Genomic DNA, 13,405 nt, shown 5'->3' with positions numbered 1-13,405 from the left:
AATAATAGCATCCTGGTTTTGTTTTCCCTTTTCCCGCCTCGACCATATTTTTTCCCTTGATAGCTTAGCTTGATTTGTTTACACAGTATTCGATTTTTAAAAAGAAAGTGGTTGATTTGGATTACTAGAAATTGTATTTCTGTCTGTTTATATTTAACTTTGTAGATTAACATTGAGGAATTTTGAAGATCTTTTGTTCCGTGAAAGCCTAGATTGTATAGCTTAAACATGTTTTTCCAAGGCTAAAACACTTGTCTTTTAAATGAAAAGGATTACTAACATATATTAGTATTTGTAGTGGGTGTTGAATACTATTAATTTAGGAAATTTCTCATCATGAAACAAATTCATAGTTTCAAAAAATAATAATTTTGCCTTAACTATCTCAGATGTATTGTATACATATGTATTAGAAGGTATGACTTCTTTAATACATTTTTGAGATGAATGTATATAGTTCAAGCATTTAACAGATACTGTGAGTAACTGTGCAGCATTAAGAGGGAGGCTTCCAGAACCCACCTGCCTGTTAGGTTAAAACAGCAACTTCCAGAACCCAATTGCCTGTGGTTCCTTCCCCAACTCTGATGCTAAGTACTTAATGTGACCTCAGGAATGTCGATTAACCTGTTATGTGCCAGTGGAAAGGGTACAAGGAAGGGGTATAATATAACTGACATACCTGGGTTGTTCTGAGGAGTCAATGAGTTAAAGCATGTAAAATGTGTAGAACAGTGCATGGCACATAAATATGATGATGATGATGAAGAGGAGCACTGAAGAGCTTATGTTTAAACACAGTTGCCCCTGACTTCCAGTTAGCCTTTGAGTTTAGGTATGTTGTCCTGTAGGCTGTAGCCGACATTTACGGTATCCAACTATATTATGTCTGTCATTCCATGGCAGCATTTCAGTTGGTCACCTCTGGGGAATTCTTTACCTGTGCTTGGGTAAAGCTTGTAGTAATGTTTTTCTTCACTGATCTCAACATGAAGATTGAATAGAAAGAATGAATAACCCCTCTTGCCAGTCCACTAAATTTACTTGCATCCTGTAAGCTCCTATTTATGGAACAGCTGAGGCCTGAGTGTCATTCATTCTGTGGTCAGTTTTATGTTGGTAAACAGCTTCCTTTAACAATTAAAATGACTTGTGGAGCAAAGAGGGTTTCAAGGAGGGTACCGACATTTCTCAAAGTCAGATTTAGGAGTGAATATCTAAATTAACCCAGGCAGACCAGCATCATACAACATAATTTTGCTGAACCTTTTCATTGCTTCCCATATCAATAGGGATGTCACGATTTCCTGTCACAGCTTCATTATCATAAATCCTCAAAGACAATATGTGTGCCTGCCTTGTCTGACTTCTGGCCCATTTCACTTACAAAAATAAAGCTAAGAAATGGTTACAGAAATGAGAAAGCTACAGGACTAACTCTCCTCAAGCTTATAATTGTAACTGAAAATGAGTTTGTACATACCCTTTTAAAAAGATGTGTCATTTGTTTCCCATTAGAATTTACATAATGAGATTCTGCAGTCACATTTATGTTATGCTTAATTCATTTGGCACTGTTTGTTTAAGACCTTCGAATGGCTCCCACTTGTCTAAGTGAGAGAGGCACGAACTCCTGAACACCTGTCAAGTGAGACTCTTGGGGTCTGGCCTCTGCCGTGAACCTGCAATCTTGTTTCCCATTTCCCAACTTCACATGTAATCTGATTCTGGGCAAATAGGGTTTCTGCAGTTTCACCTTTCTATGACTTTCTTCTCACTGTTCTTTCCTGATACTATGGAAGGATTGTGGCCCTGAATCCTTTTTTTTGCTACTTTAGAAACATGCCTCCTAAATCATGAGGGATTATTTTATAGACTTTTTTTTCTTTGCAGTTTTTTTTTTTTTTTTTAATCACTTCAGTATGAGGGGTGGCTTACCTCCTTGAATGCTTCTAATCTACTAAAGAGACAACCTGTTGGTTATCATTTTGAACGCATCTCCCCTTTCATTGGATTACAAGCTGCCTGAGAACAGGGGTGGATCTCCTAATCTATGACAGTGATTATGCACTGAATAATTGTACATTTTTTATTTATTCTCTTATGAAGATTCTTCTAGACATCTGAGTACATTGCTTTGAAATTACTTCCAAACACCCTTTGATTAGTATTTTGACTTTATCTTTTCTTATATTTTAGAAACTCGCAATGAATGTTCATTTAAAAATTGTGGCTTTTCATGATTTTTATCTAACTGTGTAGACATACACTGTGACTCAGGATTTGAGGGCCCTGGAATTATATATCACCTTTGACCAGAAATTGCTTTGGTCCCTGTTAACTTTCTTTTCCAGTGCTCATAAAAGATTCGTTTATGCTATTTGCTTCTGCCAGTCATGATTGGACTTTCCATTTGGTAATTCATTTTCAGAGTACTGTGTCCTGTCTAGCTCTCTAGGTGTCACCATTTTGATTGTTACTCCTTGTGATTGTTTTTTGAAGCCAACTACATTGTCTTGTTTTCTTTCATGTCACCCCCACACCCACGTAAGATTCTGATCATATGCTAAAGGAAAAATTTGAAATTAGTTTAATATATTCTTAAGCTTTTAAATTAGTTTGACTAATAATTTGAGTCTTACAGAAAAGTTCTAAGAATAGTGCAAATAATTCTCATATACCTTTTACCCAGATGTATCAATTATTAACATTTTACATTTGCTGTATTTTTCTTTCTGTGTATGTGTATATATATGCCTATGTATAATACACATATATATGTATCATGTATGTATATATGGGTACATGTTTATCTCATACTTTCTTTATATGCACACTTAAAAGTAAGTTGCAGACATGACACCTCTTTACCTTTAGTAGTTTAGTATGTATTTCTTTAGAAGAAGGGCATTTATAAATAATACCCTAAAGTAACCACAGAACAGTAATCCAACTTCAGAAATTATCTAACATACAGACTTTCTTCATTATATCAAATATATAGACCTTAGTAGTCTTAGTGTCTGTAGATCTAATCTATATTTTAGGTGATGGTCTGATTTAGCCTGCAAGTGGTAGTGTGCTGACTTCCGTATAAGATGAATTTGAAATCTTCTGAACAAGCATTAAGGGCCCTGCAGATTCTGACCCTTCTTTTGCATACCTACCATAAGCTGCAGTTTCACTTTTCATGCTACCTTTTTTTTTTCCTTTTAATACTCTGTACAGACATTTCATTCTTTGCAGCTTCAGAGTTGTTTTTCAGCAACCTCTTTATGGCTCTGCCTTCTCTGGTCATCAATGTCACAGTCATTTTTGTTTTATACATTCCTTGCTACTAGATTGTAAATTCTTTGGAGAGCAGAGAATGTGACAACTTTATATCCCACGCAGCAATATCATATACTTTATGTGAAATAGGCAATTAATAAATGTATTTACTTGCGTCCAACCATTATTTAGAAGCATATATTTGTTTTTAAAATTAGATTCATGATTGGCTCAATTTGTTATTTGTTTTGTTTTAAATTCTTAGAGACAAATAAAAAATGGTGTGTTTTGGAAGGAGGCTTCTTGAGTTACTATGAAAGCGATAAGTCTACCACACCTAATGGCACCATTAATATCAATGAAGTTATCTGCCTGGCTATACACAAAGAGGACTTCTATTTAAATACTGGGTAGGTCTGTCTTTACACAATTAGGAGGTAAAATGTATTTTCAGATAATTATACCAGGTAATGAGAGTTTTGTTATTTTAATTCTTTAGTTGCTTCTAATCGAAGGGTTGAATGGTTTTTGAAGCTTACTTACCTTACACTTTTGGAAATTTCTTTTGGGAACTCACTATAAAGCAGGAAAACTAAAATATTTACAGTAGGTAATATGAAGTGCTAACATGTTCGAATCAAATCTTATGTATTTTTTTTTTTTTAGATGGAGTCTCGCTCTGTCATCCAGACTGGAGTGCAGTGGCGCAATCTCGGCTCACTGCAACCTCCACCTCCTGGGTTCAAATGATTCTCATGTCTCAGCCTCCTGAGTAACTGAGATTGCACATACCACCACACCTAGTTAATTTTTGTATTTTTAGTAGAGATGGGGTACACCATATTGGCCACGCTGGTCTCAAATCCTGACCTCAAGTGATCCACCCATCTCGACCTCCCAAAGTACTAGGATTACAAGCGTGAGACACTGTGCCTGGCCAAATCTTATGTAAATGTATAGCATATCATTTATGACCATTGTAGTCATTTAATTTTTTTACTTATTATTTAAAGTAGTGTACTAGTGGTAAAATTCATTTATCCATTTAATGAGTATCATAATTAAAACAGATAAGAAAGGAGAATATTCTATGATGATCTGTTCACATTAAAATAAACAATATTTAATAGTATATTGAAATGCTAAATTTCTTAAAGATATATTTGTTAATTTAATGGTCAGAAAAAGTCACAATGAATAGATTAAGCATTATTTATGTAATATATTTGACTCACCTATACTATAGGTTAAATAAATCTCCGTGAGGACTTTAAAAGCAGGCCCCCTAAGATCTTTGGTGTGAAAGTATCTTACCATGTTTTTTGATGTAATTAATGAAAAACATTGACATTAAAATCTGAAAAAAATCAGTTTTATAGGAGCATAGATTTTAAATAAGATTTTTATATGAGAAAGAGAAGAAATTTGCAAAGCTCTTATTTACACAAAACTACATTGAACATATTACCTTTATTTTATGACTAATTGAGATGACTTGTTTTCTAGTAAATCTGATTTGATTTATGATGTGAACAAAACTGATTACTAATTGACTTTTGTTTTAATCTTAATAGTGTTTTACCCTAAATTATTATTCAATGTAATATGACTTATGGAATGTTAAAATCGGTGTATTCTATATATTAAGCTACTAATTAGTAAATGAAATATAACAAATATAATTAATACTAGTTTATGTCAGTATATTAATACGTTAAAAATAAAATATTCTTGATAACATATACTGATACAAGTAGATATGCAAAGAGAAAGTATCTACAATGAGATGCAGTTAAAAAATAATTGTTGCCATAATATTCTTGCTAAATTGCCTCAAATAGCACATTGGAGAGTATGACCTCACTAATGTAGGCACTGAAGAGTTATATAGACATATTTTAGGAAGAGAGCTGGAAGAAGTGGTAAGGAGGTTGGAGGAAGAGAGACTGTAATTGTTGAGAATTGAACTAGAGGAAGAGGGTGAACTGATAAGATTAAAAGACTGACTGGACAAAGAGTTGATGTTAAGGGGAAGAATAAGTTACACTCAGGGGTTTTGAGCTTGTTGTGATGAGGTTGATTGTGATGCTTCTAAATTAGGACATGAAGGAGATACAGCAGGCTTGGGATGGAAAAGAGGAGAAAGGAAGATGACTTTGGCATAGGGTATTTTGAGCTTTTTAGGTAACAGTAGCACACATACTTAGCATGTGCTAAGAAATAAATGGAGTTGTGAATGAGGAACTCAGGAAAGAATTCAGAGCATGGTATGTTGCTTTAACGTTATCTATAGTAAGAGTTAGAAATTTGGGGTAAGTTGAGATGATGAAAGGAACATTTGTCTTTCTTACGAAAACTGGAAGAGAGTGTTAATGCTTCATGTGTTTGTGTTCTGGAGGGAACCTCTGTATGACTGGGCCTATTTGAAGTTAGACAAAAAGAGTATTAAAAACTGTTTGGGCAATGTTTCCTTTGAACAGTTGGTCAGAGTAAATCAAGAAGGAGTGGTGAGAGAGGGAAGACCAGACAGAGGAGAGCCCTTTGCTACATCAGTCAACTGATGAGTGTCCAGGGCGTAAACAAAGTTATACAATAGAATGATTAAGTGATTATACAAAATATTCCTTTTGTCCAGTCCAGTGTGTTCCATTTACCTCATCTGAATAAAATGCAAACCATTAACAGAATCTGATAGGATGATTTCACAGCATTACTTTATTTTAAAAGGAATTTAATTAAAAACTTGACCTGTGTGCTATTTGTTCTCTTAGGAGCCAAACGTAACTGGTAGTATCTTTTTATTTGTGCGTGTTTTAGGCCCATCTTTATCTTTGAGATCTACCTACCCTCAGAACGTGTGTTTTTATTTGGAGCTGAAACATCTCAAGCTCAAAGAAAATGGACAGAGGCAATAGCCAAGGTATTTAAATATTATGTTATTGCTCTAAATCCAGACAAGATTCTGAACTGGGAGTCTGTGTTTGAGCATCAGGGGTCCATGAAAGTTTCATATAAGATTATAGGAATAAAGTTCATACTTCATTAGATTTTCAGAGAAAGTTATCAAAAGAGGTAGCTACCTTCTAGGAGCCTTAAGCAGGGAAGAAATTAAAGTAAAACTTGGAGAAATAATTCTTCAAATTAAGGCCATGTTTTTGATGGTTAGGATATTCTCAATATTGTAAAGTCATTTCTGTGTGTGTCTTTTTTTAGGCAGATATTTTATTCAAGGTATACACAAAGGAGAAAGGAGCAGATTCAGGAAAATATATAAATGGTGAAAAATGCTGAAGGTTGACATTTTGAAAAGTTCTACAAATCAATCAAGAGAATGTCTTGCGGTTTCAACTCTGTAGCAAGACAAGCGGTTTAGGATGCTGCCATTTGAAAATATATTATAGTTGTTCAGTTTTAAGACTGATAGCAAGTTTAATTTTTTTGAATTTGGTGTTACCTTTGAATCTTTAAAACAGAAAAACTAAGATAATTTGTCTATCTTCTCTCATATCTGTAGATAGGGAAGGGATTTCCTAATTTCACTGTCTTTATTACTTTTTTGTATTTGTTTTAACAGCATTTTGTTCCCTTATTTGCTGAAAACTTAACAGAAGCTGACTATGATTTGATTGGTCAACTCTTCTACAAAGACTGCCATGCCCTGGATCAGTGGAGAAAAGGCTGGTTTGCTATGGACAAATCCAGTTTACATTTTTGCCTTCAAATGCAAGAAGTTCAGGGAGATAGAATGCACTTAAGAAGACTGCAGGAGCTAAGTAAGAGTTTTTTTCCTCCCTTATCTTTGGAACACATTTCTTTATTGCATACAATAGTGGTAGCCTTTAGTAAAACCTTGATGACTCACTCCCAAACTTATGACTAAACAGTATTAATATTTGTGTCTTCATGGATGTTTATTGTAGAGTTTTAGAAAATAAGTTTTGCTTTTCGTTCTCCCTTCAGCAATCAGCACAATGGTTCAAAATGGGGAAAACTGGATGTCTTACTCTTGGTAGAAAAGGGAGGTAAGTGCCTTTTGCTTTTTGTTCTTTATCTCAACAACTCTGGGCAGTGGAATTTTTTGTTTTATTGTTATTATCTTGAGGGAGAAAACAATATTTTAAAACCTGTTGAAATTTTCTGAATCATATAAATATACATATATATAGTATATAGTCTTTCTTTTGAAAGACTATACCAATGATATTTACGTATTTTTATAATTTTTATGACAGACTTATTGTGATCAATTATTGTATAGTTTTCTATAGACCGAGATTCCTCTGTGACGTTTACATTTAAATATTTGGAAAGCAGTTTGGTAATTATAAATGTATCTTCCTGGTAAGAATATAATGACTATAAATTGTATTCTGAATTATCTATGCATGTGGGTCACGCATAGCTAAAATGTGATCTCTTGAATTTATTCAGTTTTTCAGTAACTAGTAAGCATCTACTGTGCATCAGGGACTGTTAAAGGTATTGGTGATATCATGATGAATAAAACAGACAAGTCCCTACCATCATGAAACATGTATAATATTAGGGAAAACAGTGTAAGCAGACAAAAATAATTATATGCTGTTCTGTCCGTCAATTTAAAATTCTACACAGAAAATAAGTAATATAAAATAGTCTGATGGGATAGTATCTGTGTTTGCTGGCTAAGAGAAGAAATATTGGATGAAAGATCTTCATAAAGCGAAAAAGTAAACTTTGCAGTAATCCAGATAGAGTATTTCAGGTGTAGGGCCAAGGGTATTTGAAGACTCTACGAGTGTATTGTACTTGGCGTGTCCAAGTTCTGCAAGGAAGCTGTGGTGACTGGGAATATTTGAATGAAAGAGAGAGTGGGAAGAAATGATTTCAGAGATACCCACAGCCTGATCATATAGGGTCTTATCAGTTATGATGTGTAAAGATTTGAAATTTAATCAAAATATGATGGAAAGCTGCTCAGTCTGAGAGCTGGGAAGTGGAATGGTCTGATTTATGTTTTTACTGGATTACTCTGACTCCGGATGAACAAGCTTCTGGGGGACAAAAGTGAAACTGGGTGTTTAGTTAGGATGCTGGCCGGGAAAGCAATGGCTTACCTGAGAATAGGAGTGGTTGGGTATATTGTGAAGGTAGAGGTGTCAGGATCTGTTGATGGATTAAATAACTGTAAGAGTCAAGGATGATCCTAGAATTCTTGACCTGAGCAATTACTGAATTATGGTGCTGTTTTTTGAGAGAACAAATACTTGGAGCATAGAGGTAGGATATTCATAAGTTTAAGACAGTAGATCAAGAATTTGGTTTTGGGAATGGTAACTCGGAGATGTCTCTTTGGTGGCAAAGTGGATCTGGTGAGTAAGCAGTTGAATATGCATGTCTAGAATTAAGTGAAGAGGTTATATCTGGAGATATAAATTTGGAAGTCACGACTGTGCTCTTGCTATTTTGCTAAGGAACTGGACAGGTTCACCTAGTAGAGAGTGTGGATAGAAAAGAGAGTTGAAGATATAGCTGTTGTGTAAAGGTCTAGAAGAGGAGAGTGATCAAGCAAAGAAGCCTGAGGAGGAGCAGCTGGGAACATACCAGAGCAATTAGGAAGACAGTTTCTTTTATTTTTAATTTTGGATTCAAGGGGCATATATCTACATATGTGCAGATTTGTTACATGGATATATTGTGTAGTGCTAGGGTTTGGGCTTCTATTGAGCCCATCACCCAAGTAGTGACCATAGTACCCAATAAGTAGTTTTTCAGCCCTTGCCCCCTTTGGTCCCCACTTTTGGAGTTCTCAGTGTCTATTATTTCCATCTCTATTTCCGTGTGTACTCATTGTTTATCTCCCACTTATAAGTGACCACATGCAGTATTTGATTTTCTGTTTCTGTGTTAATTCACTTAGGATAAGGACCTTCAGCTGCATCCATGTTACTGCAAAGGACTTGACTTCATTCCTTTTTTATGGCTGTGTAGTATTCTATGGTATATATGACCACATTTTCCTTAGTCCATAAACCACTGATCGGCACTTGAGTTGATTCCACATCTTTACTCTTGTGAATAGTGCTGTGATAAACATATGGGTTCAGGTGCCTTTTTGGTAGAACCATTTTTTTTTTTTTTCCTTTGGAGAGATACCTAGTAGTGGGATTGCTGGATCGAATGGTAGTTCTATTTGTAGTTCTTTGGAAAATCTTCAAACTGCCTTTCTTCTTCAACAAATTAGATATTTTTCCCCTTGGCTTCTTGTAATTTGCTTAAAAAAAAACCTCTTAATTATACTGGGTCATTATGGTTTGCTCTATAATAGTGCAAGATTATTTGTATTCTTACAAAAAAGTGAGCTAGAGAAAAGGAAACACTATTAAAATCATAAGATAAAACATATTTACTACTCATTAAGTGGAAGTAGATCATCATGAAGGTATTCATTGGTGTCTTTATATGTGTAGGCTGAGGAGGGGTTGATCATGCTGTCTTGGGGGGTGGCAGAGGCAAAAGAAAAATCCGTATGAAGGAATCTGTGCAGTTCAATCTTATGTTGTTCAAAGTTTAACTGCAATATTAAAATATAGCTAAATAAGCCTTCATTTGATTATTTTTATTGCTGTGACAAGGATAATGACTTTCAATGGTTTTCGGAACCTGCCTTTCCTTCAACTTCACGGGACGACATCAAGAGCTTTATATAGCAAGCATATTGCTGATTAGATATTTATGTCAGATTGTGTTTTTTAACTTCTAGGCATAATTGGGACTTTGCATTTTTACTTATTTCTTGGATTATTATGGTTAATGATACTTTATATTATTATTTTTGGTACCAGATGATGATTTCACTGTACTGTCAGAGTACTGTTAATTTTATGTCCAGAAATAATGAGAAATTATTAGGTATAGATAGGATTTAGCATGAAAATACTAGCATAATTGCAGTTTTACAGTCATTTATTAATATTTATGGAATGCCTACTGACTGCCACTTCCATGGCAGGAAAATAAAAAAGGTAAACAATATAAACTTGGTGTCTGACCCCTCAGAGTTTATGTTCTTAAACAGATAGGCAAGCATCAGCTTAGCAAATGTGTTTATCCTTTTCATTTTTTCAGGTTATTATAGCCAAGGTTTTTTTATACCATTTTTTTAATCTATGAAGGATTTGACCAGTGATACATAGGTTTGAATTAAAATGTAGCAAACGTGGATTAGAATGATTTAGTTTGATGAAATTCTATTTAGTGCTTACTGCATGCAGTCCACCCCCTCACAAATGCAAGATATGGAAGCCAGAGCACTAAATGTTTTGTTATTTTGTACGTTTTGATCTTACCCTGGACTGCAGAAATCAGGAGATGAAATTCATTTGTAATATTGTTTTTGAGTTCATGGAAAAGTAGAAAACTAATGAATTCCAAAATAATGGTCACAGACACTTAGTAACGTTTTCGGTAATTCAAAGTTTTTGTCTACATGTGTTACGAACAAGTTATGTTGAAAGTATTTTTATGAAAGTGAAGAGTAATAATAGGAATGGGAGAAACGTGAGGATAAATATAACCAAGTTATTTTCCTTAAATTTCTTTGTATAGCTAATGTACCATACCCACCACTTAAAAGCACCTATATTATCACATGCTTCTGTCTTTGGTTTACTTACTTTTCCTTTTTACTCCAAATCAATATCATCTGATAATAACAATGATGACAGTAGGGCAGTTACCGTGTGCTAAGCCCCATTTTAAGTACTTAAACAGCCTTATTTTGCCTATATGATATTGAGGAGAATGGTTCATTTTAAAGTTAAGATCATTTTGTAACTTAAATTTTTTTTAAAGTGTTCAATATTCATTCACCAATATCTTTGTAGAGATGTTTCTCAGGATTTAAATAAACAAGTGTACTAGGAGTCTGGATAGACACTAAGTTACTAGAATTCAAAATTTAAGCATTTATTAGAAAAATAAAAATGTTTACTAGAAAACATTTTTATAAAATTATTAGAAAACATGTCCATACAATTCCTACATAATTGAAAATGGAGTAGAGAGAAGGGAGGTCAACATCGTACATAAAAGTAAAGAATCTTCACAGCAGATGACAAGAACATGAGGTTATGAACCCTGACAGAACAAAGACCATACATACGTGGCAGGCACAGCACCCTGTATGGTGCAAAACAGGGTCTCATATTTATGTATCTACTTATGTACATAGACATATAAACATATGTGTGTGTATTCTGTAACTACATAGACATCATATAGGGAATAATGGAAAAAGGAGCAGGTTTGGGAGACAGCCTGGGAGATAATGAGTTTAAAACATGTTGAGCATGAGATTTCTTATAAGTCATCTAAGAATAAATTGATGGGAGAAAGTTATTTTTATGGATAAGATATTCATGAAAAGATTAACAGGTTGGAGATACAGATATTGGAGTTATCAGCGTGAAGAAAGAAGAAGGTGAAATTACTTAGGGTGATTCTATGGAAGGAGAGAGGAAGAAATCCTGTGTTGGAGCTTTGATGACTATACATCATTTTTAGGGGAATTTGTCAGGCAGTAGTAGCTGCTTGTTTACTCAGAGAGTGAGGCCAGAAACTAAGAGAGAGTACAAAGTGTTACAAAGCCCAGGAAGACGGTGTCTCAAAAAGGAAGGATCAGTTAAAAATGCCAAGTGTTGATACAAGGACATACCCAGTGAGAATATACATTCCATGAGATAAATGATTTGAAGTCCCTCTGGTGACTTGGGGGAGAGCAGAAGTGAACAGGCAGGTACTAGATCAGATTAAGAATGGGAACTGAGTAAAGTAAGATAGCTGGTGAGGTCACTTTGTCAAAGATGTCTGGAGGGAGGTTCATAGGATTAACTAGGTAAGGGATTTGACCCAGAAAGGGCATATATGTGCAGTTTGTTTTCAGATGGCTTGAAATTGTACACGTATAAATTTTGACGGAAAAGAAACATAAAATGGGAGGGATTGAAGGTCTAAGAGAGAGTACAAGCAAGAGAGCAAGATCCCTCAACTGCAAAAGTAAGAAAAGAAGAATTGATGGATGATTTTGGATGTTCATAGTTTTCTCCATGTGGTAGTGGGATGTTGAGAGAGATACCAGTCAATTTTCAATTGCTTTGTGAACTGGGAGATAAGAGTGACAACCCTTGAGCTTCTGGCCCGGGTGATTCTCTGAATGATAGTATCATTTGCCAAGATAGAGACTATGCACTTCTCTCCCAGTACTCAAACATAGCTAGTTAATTATAGCTGTGATTGTTGAAAAGCTGTTTCAGTACCATGCCAAAATGAGAAAATTTCATTGTACCACCCATTTTCATCTCCCTTTTGATCTGTTAGCCCTTTGGGAAATGATGACTGTCAGCAATGGTAGATTCTGTTAGATTTGTCAGTGACAGATAAAATTGTGGCTTCTGGAAATAAAACAACTTCCAGTTATTTATACTGATGGCCTATAGAGATAGTGTGAATAGTTGAAAGAAAGAAAAACCAACCAGCTATAAGCTTGAACCTTTAATTTTTGCTAGTGGCAGCTTCAGCCAGAAATGTAAATCATACATAAATTTAATGAGTTAATTTCATGTATTTTTCCTGTTCTTATCTACCTTTGATTAAAATGCTGAAATACATTAATGTTTTTTAAAAGCAAGGAGGAGAAAGAATCCCCTAAACTGGAAATGTTTATCAATTGATAATTATCCCCTGTATATAGTCACTATTTAGATAGATATTTTAATCTTCATGGTCATTTTCTCTGTATGCATAGCATGAGTGTCTTTAGACAGAAAATATTGCAATAATATTTTCCACACACGAGCATTTTGCTCTAAAAGCTCTAAACAGAAGGTGTTCCAGATGGTGTCATTTTGATGTGTATTCTTTGTATACTTTAAAAATTATTTTGGAAAATAAAGCTTTCTTGATTACACTTAAGGGTTTCTGGCATGCTATTTGATGTTGTTATTGGGACTTAGATTTTGTGCTTTTCCTTTAGGCCTTACTACTGTTTGTGCAAATAAAAAAAATCATATTGTCAAATATCTCTTGTTAGCGAATATTTTAGACCAGGAAGGCAGAAGGCATTTTCCTGGACAGTAAGAAATTGTATCGTCACTTT

At 34.5% G+C, this 13,405-nt stretch overlaps 1 protein-coding gene across 1 annotated transcript in view; it reads left to right on the top strand.

The window, feature by feature from the left end:
• Nucleotides 1–13,405, top strand: part of ARAP2 (ArfGAP with RhoGAP domain, ankyrin repeat and PH domain 2) — a 192,219-nt gene that overhangs the window by 97,391 nt on the left and 81,423 nt on the right. Inside the window, 5 exon segments of the mRNA XM_017891113.1 lie at nt 3,536–3,680; nt 6,088–6,190; nt 6,845–7,043; nt 7,231–7,254; nt 7,257–7,296. Of these exon segments, the coding sequence (XP_017746602.1) occupies nt 3,536–3,680; nt 6,088–6,190; nt 6,845–7,043; nt 7,231–7,254; nt 7,257–7,296 (511 nt within the window).

The sequence above is a fragment of the Rhinopithecus bieti genome, unplaced genomic scaffold (genome assembly GCF_001698545.2).
Source record: "Rhinopithecus bieti isolate Rb0 unplaced genomic scaffold, ASM169854v2 scaffold_19939, whole genome shotgun sequence".
NCBI lineage: Eukaryota > Metazoa > Chordata > Mammalia > Primates > Cercopithecidae > Rhinopithecus > Rhinopithecus bieti.
Note: the sequence above shows the minus strand (reverse complement) of the source record. Positions and strands in the feature narration are given on the sequence as shown.